General features: G+C 51.1%; 1 protein-coding gene across 1 annotated transcript in view; it reads right to left on the bottom strand.

Moving 5' to 3' along the window:
* Nucleotides 1–23,966, bottom strand: part of wdr5 (WD repeat domain 5) — a 40,806-nt gene extending 16,840 nt beyond the window's left edge. Inside the window, exons 1-8 of the mRNA XM_038781632.1 lie at nucleotides 23,797–23,966; nucleotides 14,053–14,254; nucleotides 13,297–13,405; nucleotides 12,404–12,477; nucleotides 10,473–10,562; nucleotides 4,556–4,645; nucleotides 3,475–3,558; nucleotides 2,591–2,646 (exon numbers count right to left, since the gene is read on the bottom strand). Coding sequence (XP_038637560.1) covers nucleotides 2,591–2,646; nucleotides 3,475–3,558; nucleotides 4,556–4,645; nucleotides 10,473–10,562; nucleotides 12,404–12,477; nucleotides 13,297–13,405; nucleotides 14,053–14,142 — 593 coding nt within the window. The 5' untranslated portion in view covers nucleotides 14,143–14,254; nucleotides 23,797–23,966. The remainder of the gene's footprint in view (nucleotides 1–2,590; nucleotides 2,647–3,474; nucleotides 3,559–4,555; nucleotides 4,646–10,472; nucleotides 10,563–12,403; nucleotides 12,478–13,296; nucleotides 13,406–14,052; nucleotides 14,255–23,796) is intronic.
* Nucleotides 23,967–24,410: the final 444 nt, after the last annotated feature.

The raw sequence follows: 24,410 nt of genomic DNA on the forward strand, positions 1-24,410 counted from the left end.
TCTCCCCACTGTTGTTCGCGCGAGCTATAGAGCCACTGGCAATTGCGCTGAGGGCCTCAAGGGGTTGGTCCGGGGGGGGGCACAGAGCCTCACTTTACGCAGATGACCTGCTTCTGTATCGGACCCAGTGGAGGGGATGGAAGTGGGGCTGGTGGAGTACCGTTCCCGCCGGCACGGTACTCCACCAGCCCCGTGATGGTGGCGGCCCTGAGAGTCTGGGGGCAATGGAGGAAACATGTGGGAGCGGAGGGAGCATCGGTCTGATCTCCAATCTGTAATAATCACCGGTTAGCCCAGGGGAGGATGGACGGAGGGTTTCGGAGATGGCAGAAGGCAGGAATTGAGACGATGGGGGATATGTTTATGGAAGGGAGCTTTCCTAGCTTGAGGGAGCTGGAGGAGAAATTTGGATTGGCGAGGGGAAACAAATTTAGGTACCGGTAGGTGCAGGACTTCCTACGTAGGCAGGTCTCAACCTTCCCGTTCCTACCACCAAGGGGGATTCAGGATAGGGTAGTTTCCAGAGTGTGGGTGGGAGAAGGGAAGGTCTCTGACATCTACAAGGAGCCCATGGGGGTCAGAGGACACGCAGACTGAGGAGCTGAAGTGCAAGTGTGAAGAGGAGTTGGGAGGAGAGATAGAGGATGATCTCTGGGCGGGTGCGTTGAGTAGAGTCAACGCGTCCACAATATGTGCCAGGCTCAGCCTTGTACAGTTTAAGATCGTTCACCGGGCTCACATGACAGTGACCCGGAAGAGCAGATTCTTTGGGGTAGAAGATAGATGTGTAAGCTGTGCGGGGGGGCCAGCGAACCATGTCCACATGTTCTGGGCATATCTGAAGCTTTGGGGATTTTGGCAGGGGTTTGCAGATGTCATATCCACGGTGTTAAAAACAAGGGTGGCACCGAGTCCGGAGGTGGCGATTTTCCGGTTGTCGGAAGGCCCGGGAATCCAGGAAGAGAAAGAGGCAGACATTCTGGCCTTTGCTTCCCTGGTAGCTCAGAGACGGATACTATCAGCTTGGAGGGACTCAAAGCCCCCGAAGTCAGAGACCTGGCTATCGGACATGGCTAGCTTTCTCTGTTTGGAGAAAATCAAGTTCGCCCTGAGAGGGTCAATGTTAGGGTTCACCCGGAGGGGGCAACTGTTCGTCAACTTCTTCGCAGAAAATTAATCATCAGCAGAAGGGTGAGGGGGTGGGGAGGTTAGCTTAGTTTAGAGTAGGGGGTTAATAAAGGTGGGACCTGTAATGGAGGAAGCAGGCTTATGTATATTGTTTATTTTGTCGTTGTTGTAAAACCAAAATACCTCAATAAAATGTTTATTAAAAAAAGAGGTGGTCAGCACGGTGGCGCAGTGGTTAGCACTGCTGTCTCACGGCGCTGAGGTCCCAAGTTCGATCCCGGCTCTGGGTCACTGACCATGTGGACTTTGCACCTTCTCTCCATGTCTGCCCCCACAACCCAAAGATGTGCAGGGTAGGTGGATTAGCAACGCTAAATTGCCCCTTAATTGCAAAAAGTGAATTGGGTACTCTAAAATTTTTTTAATTCTTTGAGGAGGTAACAAGGAAGTTATACATTAATGCTAGTCACGGTATACATTAAAGGTCTGGAAGAAGGAATGGAGTGTACTGCTGCTACGTTTGCAGATGATACAAAGATCTGTAGAGGGACTGATAGTACTAAGGAAGTGGTGAGGCTGCAGAATGGTCTGGACAGGCTAGGAGAGTGGGCAATGAAGTGGCAGACGAACTACAATGTGGAAAAGTGTGAAGCTATGCACTTGGGTAGGAAGGATGGAGACATAGACTATTTTCTAAATGGGGAAGAGTTTCGGAAATCAGAAGCACAAAGGGAGCTAGGAGTCCGAGTGCAGGATTCTCTCAATGTTAACGTGCAGGTTCAGTCAGCAGTTAGGAACGCAAATGCAATGTTAGCATTCATGTCAAGAGGGCTAGAATACAAGACCAGGGATGTACTTCTCAGGCTGTATAAGGCTCTGGTCAGACCCCATTTGGAGTATTGTGAGCAGTTCCCACTAAGGCAGGATGTGCTGGCCTGGGAAAGGGTCCAGAGGATGTTCACAAGAATGATCCCTGGAATGAAGAACTTGTTGTATGAGGAACGGTTGAGGACTCTGGGTCTGTACTTGTTGGGAGTTTAGAACGATGAGGGGGGTTCTTATTGAAACTTACAGGATACTGCGAGGCCTGGATAGAGTGGACGTGGAGAGGATGTTTCCACTTGTAGGAAAAACTAGAACCAGAGAACAAAATCTCAGACTAAAGGGACGATCCTTTGAAACAGAGATGAGGAGGAATTTCTTCAGCCAGAGGATGGTGAATCTGTGGAACCCTTTGCCGCAGAAGGCCGTGGAGGCCAAATCCAAACCCTAACTCCATTCAAATTTGTGGTATTGTTCCTAATTATAAATGTGTGCACTTCAAAACGAACAATTTGGAACATCGGAAATCAGTGTCTTTACTCATTGTAGCCCAGATTCCAGTCACATCAATGCACGTTAACTAGTAAATAAATAATGCAGCAAGATTGAAATTAACAACTGTAAACCAAGTAACACTTACCACAGCCCATCGTAACTACTGGAGACAATGAGGGATCCATCTCTGTTGAAATGCACCTGAGGATGAATTCAACACATGTCCAATCATATAGAGACATGGCAGCAATTTCCCACAAGGTGGCAGCATTTCACACTGACACCAGTTCACTAGAAACACAGACAAATTGTCTACAACAAACCCATGCACCAGGAGTGTTCCAAAGCACAAAATAACCGCAACGGTTTTATAAATAGGGACACAGACTCCATGGGTGAAGCCGGTTCACCCATCGGTACAGACTGTAGGCAGTTTGAATGCCCTATTATTACAGCCATGGAGACAGTGCAGATTGACCAAGATAGTGCCACGGATAGGAGATGACAGCAATGAGTGCTGAGATATGACGGCTGTTTCAACAGAGAGGCTGAGGCCGGGACTGGGATTGGAGGTTTTTTTTTGGGGGGAGGGGGGGTGTACGAGACGAGTTTGCGGGGTAAGCCTGGAGCTGGACACAGAACCGGGAGACCGGGACGAGACTGTGGGCTAGGATTCTGGCAAAGTGATTGAAGTGGTTTGAAGTGACTTTGGGCAGCAGTGATTAGCACTGTTGCCTCACGGCACTGAGGACCCGGATCGAATGCCGGCTCTGGGTCACTGTGGAGTCTGCACATTCTCCCCGTGTTTGCTTGGGTTTTGCCCCCACAACCCAAAGATGTGGATCGGCCACACTAAATTGCCCCTTAATTGGGAAAAGAAAATAACTGGATACTCCAAATTTAAAAATAAATAACATTTTTTTAAAAAAGGTTTGAAGTAACTCAGCAGCGGTAAGTGAGCAGAAGCCCAAACATTCCCCAATGAGTCTTTCTCAATAGGACAGACACGTCTCCCATACAAACACTTACTGCAGATACAGGGTCAGAATGTGCTGGCAGCGTCTTCAGGCATTTCCCAGTCTTCACATCCCAGATCCGGACACTCTCATCAAACTGTTAAAACAAAGCAGTTATGTCCGAAATTAACTAAGCTTTGTAAACTTTTCACAGTAACTTCATTGCAGTGTTAATGTAAACTGCAAACTGCGATGAAGCATCTCATCACTAACTCTAGCACAGGAAGCATGATACGAATCGTAAAATAAAGTGACAGAGAACAATACATTGTTCCTTTTCCATGAGGAATTTTGAGACTAGGAGTCAATGCAGGTCACAGTCAGTGTCTGTGGGACCCGTACCCCAGTGAGAGTCAGTGTCTGTGGAACCCGTAACCCAGTGAGAGTCAGTGTGTGTGGGACCCGTACCCCAGTGAGAGTCAGTGTGTGTGGGACCCGTACCCCAGTGAGAGTCAGTGTGTGTGGGACCCGTACCCCAGTGAGAGTCAGTGTGTGGGGGACCCGTACCCCAGTGAGAGTCAGTGTGTGTGGGACCCGTACCCCAGTGAGAGTCAGTGTGTGTGGGACCCGTACCCCAGTGAGAGTCAGTGTGTGTGGGACCCGTACCCCAGTGAGAGTCAGTGTGTGTGGGACCCGTACCCCAGTGAGAGTCAGTGTGTGTGGGACCTGTACCCCAGTGAGAGTCAGTGTGTGTGGGACTCATAACCCAGTGAGAGTCAGTGTGTGTGGGACCCGTTCCCCAGTGAGAGTCAGTGTGTGTGGGACCCGTACCCCAGTGAGAGTCAGTGTGTGTGGGACCCGTACCCCAGTGAGAGTCAGTGTGTGTGGGACCCCAGTGAGAGTCAGTGTGTGTGGGACCCGTACCCCAGTGAGAGTCAGTGTGTGTGGGACCCGTACCCCAGTGAGAGTCAGTGTGTGTGGGACCCCAGTGAGAGTCAGTGTGTGTGGGACCCGTACCCCAGTGAGAGTCAGTGTGTGTGGGACCCGTACCCCAGTGAGAGTCAGTGTGTGTGAAACGCTTTGGATCAACAACTGGAGGTTTGCATTTTAACATTCAAAATAAAAACAATCTGGTGACCATGAAAGCTACTCACCGATCCGGAAACAATCAGATTTGACTGAGGGTTGAAATTACAGCAGAAAACGTAGTTGCTGTGACCTTTCAGAGTCTTCAAACATTTGCCCTGGAATTGGAACGCAATCTGAGCTCAGTAAATTGCAACATGAGGTACAAATCCATCGCGCCTTTCACACCTCCATCGATCCGAAAACATTTCACAGCTGACAATACAACTTCTGATGTGCAGTCACTGCTAAAATGCAGAAATCCTGACAACCAATGTGTACACAGTACAATCCCATAAACAACAATGGATGAGTAATTACATCATCTGCTTTTGGGATGTTGGTTCTGGGTAAATATTGATCAAGACATTGAGAAAAACTCCTTTGCTCCACTTCAAAACGTGCACATGATCACTCAATTGTAAGGACAGACAGACCTTCATTTAATGTGGCTTTCATAAAACGGCACATCCACCAAAGATGATTTGGGGTAAATATGGATCAGATCACAGCTCCTGTTTGAAATGATGCCCATGGGATCTTTATATTCTGCTGGGCCGGCAGTTACAGTTTAACAACACACTTGAAATAGTGAGACCCCGACGGTGCGGCCCCCGCTCAGCACCGAGACCCCGACGGTGCGGCCCCCGCTCAGCACCGAGACCCTGACGGTGCGGCCCCCGCTCAGCACCGAGACCCGGACGGTGCGGCCCCCGCTCAGCACCGAGACCCCGACGGTGCAGCCCCAGCTCAGCACGGAGACCCCGACGGTGCGGCCCCGGCTCAGCACCGAGACCCTGCCCCGGCTCAGCACCGAGACCCCGACGGTGCGGCCCCAGCTCAGAACGGAGACCCCGACGGTGCGGCCCCGGCTCAGCACCGAGACCCTGCCCCGGCTCAGCACCGAGACCCGGACGGTGCGGCCCCCGCTCAGCACCGAGACCCCGACGGTGCGGCCCCCGCTCAGCACCGAGACCCCCACGGTGCGGCCCACGCTCAGCACCGAGACCCCCACGTTGCGGCTCCCGCTCAGCACCGAGACCCCGACGGTGCGGCCCCCGCTCAGCACCGAGACCCCGACGGTGCGGCCCCCGCTCAGCACCGAGACCCCGACGGTGCGGCCCCCGCTCAGCACCGAGACCCCGACGGTGCGGCCCCCGCTCAGCACCGAGACCCGGACGGTGCAGCCCCCGCTCAGCACCGAGACCCCGACGGTGCGGCCCCCGCCCAGCACGGAGACCCGGACGGTGCGGCCCCCGCTCAGCACCGAGACCCCGACGGTGCGGCCCCCGCCCAGCACGGAGACCCGGACGGTGCGGCCCCCGCTCAGCACCGAGACCCGGACGGTGCGGTCCCCGCTCAGCACCGAGACCCCGACGGTGCGGCCCCCGCCCAGCACGGAGACCCGGACGGTGCGGCCCCCGCTCAGCACCGAGACCCCGACGGTGCGGCCCACGCTCAGCACCGAGACCCCGACGGTGCGGCCCACGCTCAGCACCGAGACCCCGACGGTGCGGCCCACACTCAGCACCGCGACCCCGACGGAGCGGCCCACGCTCAGCACCGAGACCCCAAAAGTGCGGCCCACGTTCAGCACCGAGACCCCGACGGTGCGGCCCCCGCTCAGCACCGAGACTCCGACAGTGCAGCCCCCGCTCAGCACCGAGACCCCGACGGTGCGGCGCCCGCTCAGCACCGAGACCCCGACGGTGCGGCCCCCGCTCAGCACCGAGACCCCGACGGTGCGGCCCCCGCTCAGCACCGGGACCCCGACGGTGCTGCCCCCGCTCAGCACCGAGACCCCGACGGTGCGGCCCACACTCAGCACCGAGACCCCGACGGTGCGGCGCCCGCTCAGCACAGAGATCCCGACGGTGCGGCCCCCGCTCAGCACCGAGACCCCGACGATGCAGCCCCAGCTCAGCACGGAGACCCCGACGGTGCGGCCCCCGCTCAGCACCGAGACCCGGACGGTGCGGCCCCCGCTCAGCACGGAGACCCCGACGGTGCGGCCCCCGCTCAGCACCGAGACCCCGACGGTGCGGCCCCCGCTCAGCACCGAGACCCCGACGGTGCGGCCCCCGCTCAGCACCGAGACCCCGACGGTGCGGCCCCCGCTCAGCACGGAGACCCGGACGATGCGGCCCACGCTCAGCACCGAGACCCCGATGGTGCTGCCCCCGCTCAGCAAAGAGACCCCGACGATGCGGCCCACGCTCAGCACCAAGACCCCGACGATGCGGCCCACGCTCAGCACTGAGACCCCGACGGTGCAGCCCCCGCTCAGCACAGAGACCCCGGACGGTGCGGCCCCCGCTCAGCACTGAGACCCCGGACGGCGCGGCATCCGCTCAGCACCGAGACCCGACAGTGCGGCCCCCACTCAGCACCGAGACCCGGACGGTGCTGCCCCCGCTCAGCACCGAGACCCCGGACGGTGCGGCCCCCGCCCAGCACGGAGACCCCGACGGTGCGGCCCCCGCTCAACACCGAGACCCCGGACGGTGCGGCCCCCGCTCAGCACCGAGACCCCGGACGGTGCGGCCCCCGCTCAGCACTGAGACCCCGACGGTGCGGCCCCCGCTCAGCACCGAGACCCCGACGGTGCGGCCCCCGCTCAGCACCGAGACCCGGATGGTGCGGCCCCCGCTCAGCACCGAGACCCCGACGGTGCGGCCCATGCTCAGCACCGAGACCCCGGCGGTGCAGCCCCCGCTCAGCACCGAGACCCGGACGGTGCGGCCCCCGCTCAGCACCGAGACCCCGACGGTGCAGCCCCCGCTCAGCACCGAGACCCCGACGGTGCGGCCCCCGCTCAGCACCGAGACCCCGACGGTGCGGCCCCCGCTCAGCACCGAGACCCCGACGGTGCGGCCCACACTCAGCACAGAGACCCCGGCGGTGCGGTCCACGCTCGGCACAGAGACCCCGGCGGTGTGGCCCCCGCTCAGCACAGAGACCCCGGCGGTGCGGTCCCCGCTCAGCACCGTGACCCCGAAAAATGCAAGGCGGTTAAAGCTTGGGCTTTGAATCTAGTGTATCACAGAATGCCGACAGTGTAGAAGGAGGCCACACGGTCCACAGTGTCTGCACCGACCCTCTGAAAGAGCACCCCACCTGGCCCCAACCCCCAATCTCATCCCAGTAACCCCACCTACACTTTTGGACATCAAGGGCAATTTAGCATGGTCAATCCACCTAACCTGCACGCCTTTGGACTGTGGGAAGAAACTGGAGCACCCGGAGGAAACCCACGCAGACACGGAGAGAACGTACAACCTCTACGGAGTCATCCAATTGCACAGTTATAAATTGATTGGATTTGTTTATTGGCACGAGGTACAGTGAAAAGTATTTTTCTGAATGCAGCTCAAAGAGATCATTTAGTGCATGAAAAGAAAAAAAAATACAAATCCTAGGTTTGATGAGCTTGGCTGGGATTATGGTGTTGAAGGCGGAACTGTAGTCAATAAATAGGAATCTGATGTAGGAATCCTTGTTGTCGAGATGCTCCAGGGATGAGTGTAGGGCCAGGGAGATGGCGTCTGCTGTGGACCGGTTGTGGCGGTATGCGAATTGCAGTGGATCAAAGCATGCTGGGAGTATGGAGTTGATGCACCTCATGACCAACCTCTCGAAGCACTTCATAATGATCAATGTCAAGGCCACTGGATGGTAGTCATTGAGGCACATTGCCTGGTTCTTCTTTGGTACCAGTTTGATGGTGGTCTTCTTGAAACAGGTGGAGAACCCGGAACGGAGTAGGAACAGGTTAAAGATGTCCGTGAACACATCTGCCAGATGGAGGCTCTGAGTGCACGACCAGGAATCCCGTCCGGGCCCGTCGCCTTCCAGAGGTTCACTTTTAGCAAGGCCGATTTGACTACGGAAGATGTGATGGTGGGTATGGGTGTGTTATGGGCTGCTGGGGCACTCGACAGCGGATCGTTGGTTTCCTGCTCGAACCGAGCATAGAATGCATTGAGTTCATTGGGGAGGGGTGCGCTGCTGCTGGAGATACTGTTCGGCTTCGCTTTGTAGCCCGTTATGTTGTTTAGGCCTTGCCACAATCAATGAGGGTCTGTAACGCTGGTCTGTGACTCTAGCTTGGTCTGATATTCTCTCTTGGCATCTCGGATGGCTTTGCGGAGGTCGTACCTGGTTTTCTTGTAGATCAGGCCCGTCTGACTTGAACGCCTCAGACCTGGCCTTCAGCAGTGAGTCAATCCCCCGATTGAGCCACGATTTCCGATTGGGGAACGTACGTACTGCTTTCTTTGGAACACAGTATTCCACACATTTGCTGATAAAGTCTGTGACGATGGTGGCCGAGTTCTTCAATATGAATCAGCCCACTGTCTCCAAGCAGCCACATAGGCTCTCTTGTGTTTGCTCGGACCAACACTGCACGACCTTCTTAACCGAATTCTCCCGCTTAAGTTTCTGTTTGTATGCCGGGAGGAGCGCCGTCTTATGGTCTGATTTCCCAAAGTGCGGTCGGGGGATGGAACATTAGGCGCTCTTGATTTTTGAGTAGCAGTGGTCAAGAGTGTTGTCGGCCCTGGTGGGACAGGAGATGAGTTGGCGGAATTTTTGGCAGTACACTCGAGGTTGGCCTTGTTGAAGTTCCGGCCACGATGAATAAGTCCTCTGGGTGTTCTGTTTCATTGTTATTTATAACTGTACAATTCGTCCGCGCCTTCTTCTCTTCTGCCTGGGGTGGGATGTAGACCGCTGTGATAAGATAGTATGGGCGGCACTTTACGATCAGGTATTCCAGGACCGGGGAGCAGTAGGTCACCAGGGTAGCCACATCCAAGCACCAGGAGTCGATGAGGAGGCAAAACCTTCCACCCATCGCTTTGCCTGATGTCACGGTGCGGTCTGTCCAGTGAATTGAGAAGCCGTCAGGTTGTATGGCACAGTTCAGTGAGGCGGGGGTGAGCCATGTCTCTGTGAAACAGAGCACACAGCAGTCTGAGAGGCAAGTCGAGCGTTAAGCTCATCCAGCTGGTTTTTGATCGCTTGGACATTTGCCAGGAGTATGCGGGGTCCCTGGCGCTGTGAGGCAGCAATGCTAACCACTGTGCCGCCCAAGGGTACAGGTTTCACCAGTTTGTGCAGAACCCGTTGGTTGCATCAGAACAAGAGGTTCCCTCTCCACTGAGAGGGGAGCGCTACGTGGCCTGGGGAATCTGTAGCTGGTCATGAAATAATCATGTAGAGCGGGGAGGAGTAGTAAAGCATTGGTGCTGAACTCTGCGAATGGTCTTGTGACCATGGACCCTGTGTGTCCGCCAGCACCATGTATTATTGATCTGCTCTCAGGATGCGGCCTGAGGACACCAAGAGTCAACAAGACACTGCGCAAAGCTGGGGTCAAATGTCAGCTGGAACAGGCAGGACCCCAGTTGGGTCTTTTTTTTTTAAACAACAATCTGCTAATCTTCCTGGTCATTGTTCTTCTGCCAGCTCACAGGTATTCACTGCATACCCGGGTCCTCAGCACCGTAGGCAGCAGTACTAACCAGGGAGCCACCGTGGTGCCCAAATTTGCACTCTTTTGAGTGAGCTTCTAGATTTGTATCATAATCTTTAGGTTGCTGCATTGTCCAGTGGAACCATACTGAGACAGAAAGCAGAGTCACTGCCAGAGAGGAAATCTACAGGCTGGCATAAACATCTCACTGCTCGCTGATCACCTCCAGGGAACAGATTTAGGAGCAGCAGAGTGGCCTCACTGAACATTTTTCAAAGAATAGCAGGTAGAATGAGAGAAAAGAGAAGTAAAGCAGACATTGTCCCTTCGTTATTCAGTCACCAATTTAATTCAGACCCCTCCACCAGTTTGCCTGATGGGCCCCCGAGGACAAAGTGTGAAGCCTGACTCCGAACTACCATTTCCCGACATTCCTGAAGCTGCTGAACACAAGCTGACTCGCTTACCGAGTTCACGTCCCAGATCTTGAGGGTTTTGTCATCTGAAGCAGACACCAGCAGGTTCGAATCTGTGGACCAGGCAACATCTGAGATTCCCTATTTCAAACCAAACGACAAGTATTTAGAAATCACCACCGTTTATCTGTGCGAATGGTAATAGGACTTCATTGGCAACAGCAACGTATATGAAGAAACATCCAGCATTCACACCAACAGAACTCTGCCAACCACCTCAACCAATGAGAAACGTCTGCTGTTAGGACAGGCAAATAGTGCACAGCAATACCGGCCAGGTAGCATATAAGAAATACAATGAGATCATCAGGCGAGGACAGAGGATTGAAAACATTTGGCTGGGGATAGGATGAAGCAGAGGAGAACCAAGGTGCACAGGGGACTGGGAGAGGTAAATAGCATCAGAATAAGAACAGTGGAGTTAACGTTTCAGATCAATGACCCTTCATCAAAATAGGAGAAAGGAAGAAATGTAACAGATTGTGAAGTAGTGCACAGAGACAGGGAGGGACGATCAAACGAGACGGTCTTTAATCGGGTGGACGACAGGCGAGATTAACTGACAAAAGGGATGGTGGTGCAAGGCATGTTGAGAAACAGAAGAGGAAAGTAACAATGAGAACAACAGAAGCATCATTGACACTCCAAAAACACGGTCAGAGCTCCATGATCATAAATTGTTGTGTTGTGTCTGGAAGGGTTTAAAATGCCTGATCGAAAGATGTGGTTCCGTACAGCGAGAAAAAGGAGACGTGATAAATGTCTGGTTCGCAATGTAGCAGAGAAGCCAAATGAATATAAGAAGAGCAAAGGAGAATTGAAAAAGAAATGAGGAGCAAAAGAGAGAGTACGAGAATCTTTTATAAACACAAAAGGGTGGAGCTGATTAGGAACCAAAGGAGGTCAGAGGCATGACCCGGCTGCTAAATGAGGGCTTCACACCTGTCTTCAGTAGAGAAGATCATGCTCCAATATCACGTGGGGATGAAGGTCTGGAGAAATTGAACAGGATAAAAATAACAATTTGGTAAAATGGTTGGCGATTCTCCAAATGCAATCACCCAGTTTCAATGAGACCCATGTTCGGTTGCCGAGGGAAACAAGATTAGAAATACTAACATTGTGTGGCGTTTGCACATTCTCCGTGTCTGCGTGGGTCTCATCCCACAACACAAAAGATCTCCAAGGGAGGTGGATTGTGGATTGGCCGCACTAAATTACCCCTTAATTGGGGGGAAAAAAAGAAATGGGCACTTTAAATTATTTTTAAAAAATAAATACTAAGGAACTAGCCACAACCTCTAAATGCTCATTAGATATGGGGCGGAGAGCTGAAGGATTTCATATATCACATGTCTGCACAGAGAAGAGAAAGATAAACCTGGTAATTACAGGCCAGTCAACCAAAAATAGGAATAACATGGGAAAATAAATGACAGCCAGCACAGATTAGTTCAAAGTAAATAGCGTCTTACTAACTTGGAGTTGTTGGCCGAAACATAGAGCGGGTTGATGAGGGTAGTGATGCTGATCTTACTTTCAAAAGATATTTGGTAAAAGAGCATGGAGGGAAAACTGACCAAACGGCAGAGAGCAGAGTGCGGCGGTGAACGGTTGTTTTTCAGATGGGAGGGTGGTTCCCCAAGGACTGGTAATCAGGTCACTGCTCTTTTTGATATATAGTAATGACCTGGGAACACAGGGCATATCGCACACAAAAGCTTGCACATCACACAAAACCTGAAAACGTAGGAAATAGTGAGGAGATTAGTAACAGACTTCAGCAGAATGAAGGCAGAGCGAGGGAATGGACAGGCACCTGGCCGATATTTCATGCAGAGAAATGTAAAGTGGTGCATTGTGAAAGGAAAAACAGAAAGATGTGATTTGAAAGGAGGTTATAGAGTACTTCCCACACTCACCAGTTTGTGTCCCAATATGGTCTTCTCAAACTTGCCATCGTAAGCACCCCATATTTTAATCAATTTATCAGCCGCTGTGGAGTAAAACACAAAATAGGTTTCAGGTTTGAGACAGAGAAACTCTCGGTTTCGCACACCCCAGAGAGCTGCCCTAACCACTAAGCCCACTGGTGTAGGAGAGCATTGAGTGAGACGATGCTTCTGCCCGTAATTCCCTCTGTGCCACCCCACTGCCAGTGAGAGCGAGGAGCCAGGAGACCTGATGCGGGGGAACAGAGAGAGGAGGAGAGAGTGCGGGGGCACTGGGAGCGAGTCGGTGGGGGTCCGAGAAGAGAGCCAGGAGGGGCCAAGAGAGTGCACGAGTGGGTGATCAAGAGAGTGCACCAGGGGGGAGAGACAGAGAGAGAGGGTGCGGGAGATCGAGAGAAGAGGGCAGGGGACCCAGAGTGAGAGAGGAGAGACGGAGAGCGGGACACAGATCTCGCTCCAACAGTTGATGATGTGAAGAGAGGCACTGATTAGATTCCTACTGCAGCTGAACAGCGCTAAAATTTAATGCCTGATGGTGAAAAGTGTAGGTCCTGGTGATATGGCCCTATTTGAGTTGAAGATCTCCTCCAGCCACAGATACTGCGCTGAGAGCTGATACACTGACTGGTTGAACCCCATTCTAACCCAGGGGCATTGCAGACTAACATCAACTCCATCCGAAAGGAATCGACTGACTCATCTCCACGGGATTACACCGTTAAGATGCTGCCCACAGTTTGCAGCGCATCCACAGTGAGCATGGCATTTAGTCACTGATGTCTCGGTTCTGGAAACCCTGCATTGAATGTTTTCACCGTATACAATCACTGACTGCAGTTACCAAATGAATGAGATTTACTTACAGGAACTTGCCAACCATTCTCCATTTGGACTGAACTTCACCGATGATACAGCCTTGGTGTGTCCGGCCAGCGTGAACTTCAACGTGTAATTCGGTTTCACTGCAGAAGGCTGTTATTCAAACACACAGGAGAGATTTTACACAAAGCCTGACTGACGTCCCATCCACTACCAATGCACAGTTGCAGTAAGGTGCACCATCTACAAGAGGCACTGCAGCAACAGAAAGCTTCTTTGGCAGCACCTTCCAAACCCGGGACCTCCATCACCAAGGAGGAAAAACGCAGCAGATACCTGGGAACCCCACCACCTGCAAGATGCTCTCGAAGCCACTCACCACCCCAGCTTGGAAATATATTGCTGTTCCTTCACTGTCGCTGGGTCAAAAGCCCAGGACTCCCTCCCTAACAGCATTGTGGGTGCACCTACACCGCACGGACTGCAGCGGTTCAAGGCAGCTCACAACCACCTTCTCAAGGGTAATTAGGGGTGGGTAATAAATGCTGGCCTAGCCAGTGATGGCCACATCCCATGAACAAACAAATTACACAGCCTCGTGCTTAAACTTTCCCTTGGATACCAGCGTGCACCCTGGTTGACCCTGGCCTGTGGGCCAATGGGCAATTCTGGGCCTTGGAATGCAAGTTCAAGTTGAATTCACAATCTTCTGACTGAGCCGAGTGCTACCCACTGAACTAATGACAACCGGCCAATACTTGCGTGTACAAACTTCCCAGCGAATATCTTCTATTATTCACCTTGTTTTGATTAGAAGAGGAAGGTGTTGATTGTGTTTTCGTGCATTCGGACTCAGATTTTTTATCTTCAGTCGCCATCGTGTCGACCATACAAACCCTGACGGTTCTGGTGCTTCGACAGACAAGGGCACGGCTCGTGGTGAACTTCAGCCTAATAAGAGCGGTACAGGTACAGACGGTGTGGGCAGAGTCACTATAAAAACTGGAGAAGAATAAAAAAGTGGCAGTCAGAAACACGACTCAAATTCAGGTAGGCAACACAATGGAAAATTGCAAGCTCATGGAGTTGGAGGCTACAATCACTTCACAAAGCTCTGGACAAATCGACTTGGAAACAGCTTCAAATTATCATGAAACAAACTATTCATACACATGCCTTTCTGCGCACATCTTAATACACTCCATTCATCGCTCAAATTCACTTTTGAAACGGAGAAATCTAACATAGTGTTTTTCAATGTGCCGGTTGTGATCCACAGGTGGGTCACGGAGCGATCGGTCACGCCGTTCCCGCAGTAGTTTCGATCGCCAGAGAAGCGCCCAAAAGCGGCTACCGGCATTTACATCGAGAATGGCAGCCACTGCGGAAATAAATTAGGTTATGTGGGGTCTTCCGGCCAGAAACGGCAGCAGAGAGCACATCACGCGCATTGCACGCACACGACATCAAGCGCCCTTAAGGTACATACGTTTGGCACCAAATCACGGAGCAATGTTTTCCAGCTTCTGGCAAGCAAGGCAAATACACTGTGAAGATGCATGGCTTTAAGTCAGCAATGGCCAGAGACTAAAATAAACAATTTACCTATTGCGCTGGATCTCACGACATAATCTGCTGGAGAGAGCTACTCAAGAAGAGTCTAGAGCAGGACAGAGCAGTGCCAGTTATAGCTCTGTACAGAACTCCAGGGCCTCTGGTTAACAGTCTATCAAGAAGAAACTTAACTTGGGATCAAAGCAGCATAAAGATGATTGCTTGAGGTATGGTTTTGTCAATTGTGCCAATGCAAACAAGATGCAAAGTCCATGTATGTTATATACAGGGAAGTACTGGCAAATAAGAGAAGTTTCAGATTTTGAAAGAGAGGTGACGGTGAAAAATTCCTTGAGGTGAGACACCAGAGTCAGTTATTAATTTAGAGCTGACTCGGGGCAGCACGGTGGCGCAGTGGGTTAGCCCTGCAGCCTCACGGCGCCAATGTCCCAGGTTCGATCCCAGTTCTGGGTCACTGTCCGTGTGGAGTTTGCATATTTTCACCGTGATTGCGTGGGTTTCGCCCCCACAACCCAAAGATGTGCAGGCTAGGTGGATTGGCCACGCTAAATTGCCCCTTAATTGGAAAAAATTTATTGGGTACTTTAAAAAAAATTTTAAATTAGAGCTGACTCCAAATTAAAAGACTACAGTGCTGTACCTGAGCTGTAATTCCACATTAAATACACAGCGAACACCCATGAGGCTGTCAGCATTCTCGAGTAGCATCGCCCAGGAGTATCCAGTGCCTGAGTAAAACAAGCATTTTGTTGCTATTGCCCTTTACGGCCACCTAAATGTGGAAGGTTGGATTTCTGTTTTAACAAAGATGAACGCAGCACAAAGGAACTGGCTGAAGCCTACTCCTGATATGCACATTGCCCTCGCAAGTCAAGTCATTTGGTTTATCTTGCCTCTCCCTATGCCTTCTGGTGACACTCCTGTGCATCGCTGAGGGAGAGCTACATTGTCACAGATGCCATCCTTTGGATGAGTTGTTACCCAGTGATCCAATCTACCACCCTTCTCGATGGTTGTATATTTATTTTTATGAGTATTTAATTTCTGAGGAAAATAGCCAACAGGCCTTTCGATTCTTTTGTCGTCTTCCGGCAACAGCACAGCACCAACATCACTCGCATCAATTGCTTAAATTGCTCTTAATTACTTAATTAGTATCATCAACACTGGTGCAGTGGTTAACAGTTTTCAGATTATCGAATGCCTCCTGACATTGACGTCCACTGAAATTTCTTGTGCTTTTTCAGACGTTCAGTCAGTGGGGCAACTACACTGCTGGAATTTGGCACAATTTTCTGCATTTTCATGTCCAGAAATTGCAGAACTTCTCTCCTTGTTTATGTTCCTTGTTTATCATTCAATTGACTTTGTGGAAGTCATTCAAAGTCATTCAATTGACTTTGTGGAATGTCAAATTCAGAATTATTTGGATTCATCACTTCTCCCTGAGTTATAATGACTAAGATCTCCTCCTTCTTTCCTTCTCTATCAGAATGCCTTTTGAGCATGCTAACATAAAACCTTCAGAGTTTTCCTTCTATCTGGCGTTCTTATCAAATAATTCACTTCACTCAGTTTCCTTTCAATTTGATACGGCTCACTAAATCTTGCTCGTAGTGGCCCACCCAGCATTGGTAACAATACAAATACGTTCCTCTCATTAACAAAACTACTGTGTTTGATTTCTTATCCGCTTCTTTTTTCAACATGTTGTGACAATTTTAAATGTTTCCTAGCCAACTCACAAGCTCTAGTTAATCTCTCCCTAAAATTTGACACATGGTCCAACAACAGTCTCCGAACGCTGACTCACCAATTTCTCTTTGATCAGTTTAACTGATCCTCTCACCTCATGACCAAAATTTATTCGGATTGAGTGAATTTAGTCAATTCATCAGGTGCATCCCCAATTGAAAGTAGTACAAATGGAATTCCTGTATCCCAATCCTCTGGATAATCCTGACTATTGGCTCTCAACATGGTCTTTAACATTTGATGCCACCTTTCTAACGCTCTGCGATTCTGGATGATATGCAGTTGAGTTAAAATGCTGTGTTCCTAAACTATCCATAACTTCCTTGAATAACTTAAACATAAAATTGGATCCCTGATCCAATTGAATTTCTATTGGTGGACTACATCTAGTTTAAAAAGTTGGTTAACTCCTCTACAACCTTCTTAGCTGTAATGTTTCATAATGGAAGGCCTCCGGAAGTCTAGTACACACACACCCATTCTGGTCGAGAGATACGGATTCCCATTTTTCGCTTTAGGCAGGGATCCCACGCAATTAATTAGGGCCCTAATAAAAGGTTCCCAAAATGCTGGAATGGATATTAAGGGTGCTGGTTTGATTACCGCCTGTGGTTTCCCTATTACCTGACAAATACGCGAAATTCAACTACAGCCCTATGCAGTCTAGGCCAATAAAAATGTTTTTGTATTTTTGCTCATGTTTCCCTTACTCCTAAATTAACTGCTACTGGAACCTCAACCTTTCTATAACCCATCAGTAATACCACATAATGAACTTCTGTCCATTTCTCATGTGATTGAATATGTAACGGTCTCCCTTTTCTCATTAATACATTATTTCTAATGTACTAACTCTCTGGTATGCACTCAGATTCTATTTCTGTATATGCTTTCTGACGCAACTGCTTTATCTCTGAATCCTGCTGCTGTAATTCAACAAACTTTCTTGAACGAAGATATCCGCTCCATCCATCACTGCACTTGTTCTTTGTAATAATAATCTTTATTATTGTCACAAGTAGGTTTACATTAACACTGCAATGAAGTTACTGTGAAAATCCACCAGTCGCCACACTACGACGCCTGTTCGGATACACGGAGGGAGAATTCAAGATGTTCAATTCACCTAACAAGCACGTCTTTCGGGACCTTCGTAGGAGGAAACCGATGCAGACATGGGGAGATAGTGCAGACTCCGTGCAGGCAGTGACCCAAGACGGTTATCAAACCCAGGTCCCTGGCGCTGCAAAGCAACAGGGCTAACCACTGTGCTACCATCTGATCAAACATGTTTTCTGACAACAGAACCTCAGCCTCCCTATCGCTACTCCTCACAATTAGGAAGCACTCCAGGATATGCTTCTTGCAACACCTCGGTTGTTTGACTTTCCACTGGCTTGTCCTCTTCAGTAGGCTGCACTCCCACCTGTGATCCAGCTATATCATTACCCAGGATAAATTGTGCCCCTGAAAAAGGTAATTTTTCTATTACGCTTACCACATTTCACTTTTCACCAGACTCTCTAACCCAGGGGTGGGCAAACTTTTCCGTGCAAGGGCCACATTCAGAAATTCACAATTCACAAAGGGCCGCATAGTATATTAAGTAAAATAATTACTTCACCCGGTTATGATTCTGGGCGCCTCATATAGAACATAGAACAGTACAGCACAGAACAGGCCCTTCGGCCCTCGACGTTGTGCTGAGCAATGATCACCCTACTCAAGTCAACATATCCACCCGATACCAGTAAGTAACCCAACACCCCCCCCCATTAACCTTAAAAAAAAATTAATAAAAAAAAAAAAATTAAAAAAAAAATTTTTTTTTTTTTTAATGTCTTGGTGGGCCGCAGAAATACCTTTGGCGGGCCGCATGCGGCCCGCGGGCCGTAGTTTGCCCACCCCTGCTCTAACCTGACCGTCCATAGTGGCACACTACTCCTCTCACCACTAATCCCACATATTAATACTTTTCCTGGAAATACTCCTTCCAAACTACATATCCCTTTATATATCACCATTAAAGACTGACTTTCTCCTGTATCCCTTAAGATCTTAATCTCCTGACCTACTCCTCCTTGTACACATAAACAAATAAAATCCGTATAAAGTTCTTGCACCTGCTTATCCACAAACCTCTGAACAACCTGTACACTCTGTTGCTCCTCTGACACTGGGACAATGGCTTTTCTTCCCAATTTAATAAACCCCACTGACTTTTCTTGTTTTACTGAGTCTGTCTTCCCAGTAATTTTCTTAAGTCACCAATACTAAGACGTCACATGTCCAGCTTTATTACAATGAAAACGCTAAGTTTTCTTACCATCTTCCACGATCAGAGGTTGCCTTTTTAACCTGAGGCAAACTTTCCTGAACATCACCAATTAGACCTCCTTTGCCTTGACTACCTGTGGATTTCTCATTTCCTAAGTTTCTATCTTTCAGATTGAAATTAATGTCAAAAACCACTTTGCTTTGTCAACTAATTCAAAATCATTCGCCATTTTTGCTGCCTGTCCAGCAGTTTAAAACTCTTTGCTCTTCCACATGAATTATCACTACTGCGGGAATTCCTCCAAATAATCATTTTCCTAAGAGCATCATACAGAGAGCTGACAAGAGGGAAGGAGTGGGAGGTGAGACTCACTGTGAGAGCAGGTCAGAAACACAGGTATGTCTATTCGACAGTCGAATTCTAGGGAGGTGAACCTTTACAGATGGAACTTGCACATGCATCGGCATTCTTGAATGCAAAAAATGCCATAAAAATATAAGCGTTTTATAAAGTTCCAAGATCAGTACACAACAGCACTTCAACCAGTTCCATTTAAGTGCAAATGATGAGGGAATAGCCATTCATAGACAATTCAACTGTGGGACACACACACAATTTCAATGAGGGAGGGAGAACTAGTCCAGATAAGAAAAAATGTCAAATATGGCAGCAAATAATTGGAAATGTTTAAATAGATGATTAGGGATATGCCCAAACTATGTCCATGTTTAAGATCCGCCATGACAAATGAAACTGATCAGAAGAACAAAACAATTAAAGTTCAAAAAGAGGGAAATCAAATGAAATATGCTCCTCTGGCCTGAAAGCTGTTCAGCAGCAGCTGGCAGCTCTGCTCAAGGCATCCGTCAGCAAACCAAAGAAGAGAGAGAGAAAGGAGAAACACAAAGTGAAAGTGGAGATGGGGAGAAGGGCAAGTCCTCATGGTGAGCGAACCAATCCAACAAACAGCAGCAAGAATCCACACAGTGCTAATTCACTGAGCAGGTACCACACTCACAAACTCAGCTTGTAGATGTGCTAACCTCTGTAACACAAGCACAGAGTACATAGAATGGTTCAGCACAGAAGGAGGCGTTAGTGCCGGCCCTCTGAAGGAGCAATTGGCATTCTGCCACTCCCTTTTCAAAACCTACCCAATTCCTGTTTGAAAGCCTCGATGACCCTGCCTCCACCAGACTGTTAGGTAGTGCATTCCAGATCCTAACCACTATATAAGATTCAGACATTGGTGTACAGGGCACAGTTAAAAAATTTGCAGATGATACTAAACTTTGAAGCTTTGTGAACTATGAGGAGGGCAGTGTTAAACTTCAAAAGGACAGAGACAGGTTGATTGAATGGACAGACAAGTGAGATGAATTTTGCTAAGTGATTGATATCAGTGCAGGGCGACCTGGGTGTATATGTACACAAGTCAGTGAAGTTGGCAGGAAAGGTTGAGTGAGCAGTTAATAAAACATACAGTATCCTGGAACCGAGTACAAGAGCAAGGAGGTTGGGTTGACCTTGGATAAAACACTGGCTTCAGCCTCAGCTGGAGCATTGTGCCCAGTTCTGGGCACCACACACTGGGAAAGATGTGAAAACAATGGAGAGACAGCAGAAAAGATTCATAAGAATGGCTCCAGGGATGAGGAACTTCAGTTATGTGGGTAGATTGGAGAAAGGAAGGTTGAAAGGAGATTTGATTGAGATAATCAAAATCAGGAGGGGTCTGAGAGAGATAAAGCGTTCCCATTGGTGGAAGGATTGAGAATGAGAGCACACAGATTGACGGTGATTGACAAAAGAAGCAATGATGACATGAGGAAAACATTTTTTTTTTTTTTAAACACTGCGAGGTTTTTTTTTAAAACAGCGAGTGGTTAGGGTCTGACATGTACTGCCCGAGTGTGCTGGAGGCAGATTCAATTGAGATATTAAAGAGGAAATTAGATATTTGAAAACAAAAATTTGTATGGTACTTGGAAAAAACAGAGTTGTGGCACTTGGTGAGTTGCTCTTTCAGAGATTCAGCAGAGATGCGACAGACTGAATGGTCCCCCTTCCGTGCTTTGACCAATCTATAAGATTGAAGAAAGGCTTGATAATGTGGCTGAGCTTTCACGACTGGGACAGTGGGAATAGAATAATACAAAAAGTGGAGCGAGTGGATCTCAAAGCGAAAGAACAGAACTCCAGTGGCAGTGGCCTGGGACGCTGAGGCAAGTCTGAGTTAGTCGCACAGGTGCAGACTGCAATCTTTCCAACATTCTTAGATATGGGATGCTGTGCCAGAGGGTGTCTTTTCAAAAAGGAAAAAAAAAAGCACAATAGTCATGTTAACATCAGTGGCAGTAAAACTTCGAGAGGCCACATTATGTGGAAAGAATGTTCAACTCATTTGGAAAGGTGCGTGTCAATAAGGACAGTCTGCAATTTTATAGTAAAGTCAATTTGCATCTGACAAAAGTAACAAGAATTTCTTTCAGAACACAAGAAATAAATCACATCGCCTGTTCTGCACATCATTCCAATTGTGGCGGATCCTGGGTTTGAACTCCACTTTCCTGCCCGCTCCTCATATCTCTTAATTCCCCAAGACCAAAAATCTGTCTATCCCACAGCCAGAAATATATTCAACAATGGAATTCCAAATGTTCAAAACCCTCTGAGACAACAAAATTTCTCAACTTCGTTGAAATGATTGGTGCCCTGAGCCTGTGCCCCAGTGTTTTAGATTTCCCAAGCGGCGGGAACAATGTGTGTGTCTATCCGACTAAACTCCTGGAGGTTTCAATGAGAACGCTTCTCATTCTTCTGAACTCCAGAAAATACTCTGCCTCCCATCATCGGACTAATTTAGTGAACCGTTACTAGATCACAATTCTCACATTGCTGTTATTATTATCAACCTAACAATCTCCAGTAATGTCTTGTTTAATGCCCAATGGTACAAAACAACTACACCCATGAGTGTTTTCTGACTCTTGCTATTCTTGGTTTCCATTTCATGATATTCTGAGGCCAGACCCTTTCTCACTAATGCCCCTATGCCATCCATTACCACCAGGGCTACCCCTCCTCCTTCTCCATTCTGTCTTTCTGAATTATGTGTACCCTGAAATATTTCCCAATTTTGATCAGATGGTAACCATGTTTCTATAACAGAGGTTAGATCTAAACCTCTATATCTGCCAATAGTTCATCCTTCCTTCCCTTGGACCCTCCCCCACCTTTGTTAAAAAATTATTTATAATATGATAATAATAATCTTTATTGTCACAAGTCACTGCAATGAAGTTACTGTGAGAAGCCCCTTGTCGATCGCAGAGGGGGTTCCTGTGGATTGCAGTGAGGGGAGGGGAGGTCCTGGGGATTGCGGTGAGGGGAGGGGGGGTCCTGGGGATTGCAGTGAGGGGAGGGGGGGTCCTGGGGATTGCAGTGAGGGGAGGGAGGGGGGTCCTGGGGATTACAGTGAGGGGAGGTGGGGGGTCCTGGGGATTAGTGATGGGAGGGTCCTGGTGATTGATGTGAGGGGAGGGGGGGGGTCCTGGGGATTGCGGGGAGGGGAGGGGAGGGTCCTGGGGATTGCAGGGAGGGGAGGGGGGGTCCTGGGGATTGCAGGGAGGGGAGGGGGGGTCCTGGGGATTGCAGGGAGGGGAGGGGGGGTCCTGGGGATTGCAGGGAGGGGAGGGGGGGTCCTGGGGATTGCAGGGAGGGGAGGGGAGGGGGGGGGAGGGGAGGGGAGGGGGGGGTCCTGGGGATTGCAGGGAGGGGAGGGGGGGGGGGGTCCTGGGGATCGCAGGGAGGGGAGGGGGGGTCCTGGGGATTGATGTGAGGGGGGAGGGGGGGTCCTGGGGATTGATGTGAGGGGGGAGGGGGGGTCCTGGGGATTGCAGGGAGGGGAGGGGGGGTCCTGGGGATTGCAGGGTGGGGAGGGGGGTCCTGGGGATTGCGGTGAGGGGAGCGTCCTGGGGATTGATGTGAGGGGGGGGGGGGGTCCTGGGGATTGAGGTGGGGGGGGGGGGGTCCTGGGGATTGCAGTGAGGGGGGGGGTCCTGGGGATTGAGGTGCGGGGAGGGGGGTGGGGTCCTGGGGATTGAGGTGATGGGGGGTCCTGGGGATTGAGGTGAGGGGGGGTCCTGGGGATTGCAGTGAGGGGGGGGGGGGGTCCTGGGGTTTGCAGCGAGGGAAGGGGGGGGGGGGTCCTGGGGATTGCAGTGAGGGGAGGGGGGGTCCTGGGGATTGCAGTGAGGGGAGGGGGGGTCCTGGGGATTGCAGTGAGGGGTCCTAGGGATTGCAGTGGGGGGGGGGGGGGGGGTCCTGGGGATTGAGGTGCGGGGAGGGGGGTGGGGTCCTGGGGATTGAGGTGAGGGGGGGTCCTGGGGATTGCAGTGAGGGGGGGGGGGTCCTGGGGTTTGCAGCGAGGGAAGGGGGGGGGGGTCCTGGGAATTGCAGTGAGGGGAGGGGGGGTCCTGGGGATTGCAGTGAGGGGAGGGGGGGTCCTGGGGATTGCAGTGAGGGGAGGGGGGGTCCTAGGGATTGCAGTGAGGGGAGGGGGGGGTCCTGGGGATTGCAGTGAGGGGAGGGCGGGGGGATCCTGGGGATTGCAGTGAGGGGAGGGGGGGTCCTGGGGATTGCAGTGAGGGGAGGGGGGTCCTGGGGATTGCAATGAGGGAAGGGGGGGGGGCTGGGGATTGCAGTGAGGGGAGGGGGCTGGGGATTGCAGCGAGGGAAGGGGGGGGGCTGGGGATTGCAGCGAGGGAAGGGGGGGGGCTGGGGATTGCAGCGAGGGAAGGGGGGGGGGCTGGGGATTGCAGCGAGGGAAGGGGGGGGGGGGCTGGGGATTGCGGGGAGGGGGGCCTTTGGGCCTGATGCCATTAGGAAGCCTGGGCCGGGGACGGTCCGGAGTCTCGGCTCCCGCCGCTCTTACCTGGGCCTGGCGCCCGCTCTCCCCGTGCAGCCTGGGCCTGGCGCCCGCTCTCCCCGTGCAGCCTGGGCCTGGCGCCCGCTCTCCCCGTGCAGCCTGGGCCTGGCGCCCGCTCTCCCCGTGCAGCCTGGGCCTGGCGCCGCTGCTCCCTCAGCTCGATGTGGCGGGAGCGCTCAGTGCGCCTGCGCCAATTCCCCCCCCCCCCCCCCCCCCCGAAAGAGACAAGGAGCCGAATTGACCAAGAGATGACGCGAATGCGGGACCTCCCGCAATAGCGCCAGTCCTTCCGCTGCAATACCGGGTCCTTCCGCTGCAGCGCCAGTCCTCCAGTTGCAATACCGGGTCCTTCCGCTGCAGCGCCTGTCCTCCTGGTGCAATACCGACTCCTTCCGCTGCAGCGCCAGTCCTCCTGGTGCAATACCGGCTCCTTCCGCTGCAGCGCCAGTCCTCCTGCTGGGCAGAGTGGGTTGAACAGCAGTTTTGCCAAATGCTGTTAGGTTGATATTACGATCTCGGACCAGACCCCAACAGTTGCTAGGATATCGGACAGCATCCCCAAAATTTTATTTAAAATGTATGACTGAGAGGAAGGGATAATTCGCTGTTGGAGTAACTCC

The sequence above is a fragment of the Scyliorhinus canicula genome, chromosome 21, assembly GCF_902713615.1.
Source record: "Scyliorhinus canicula chromosome 21, sScyCan1.1, whole genome shotgun sequence".
Taxonomy (NCBI): domain Eukaryota; kingdom Metazoa; phylum Chordata; class Chondrichthyes; order Carcharhiniformes; family Scyliorhinidae; genus Scyliorhinus; species Scyliorhinus canicula.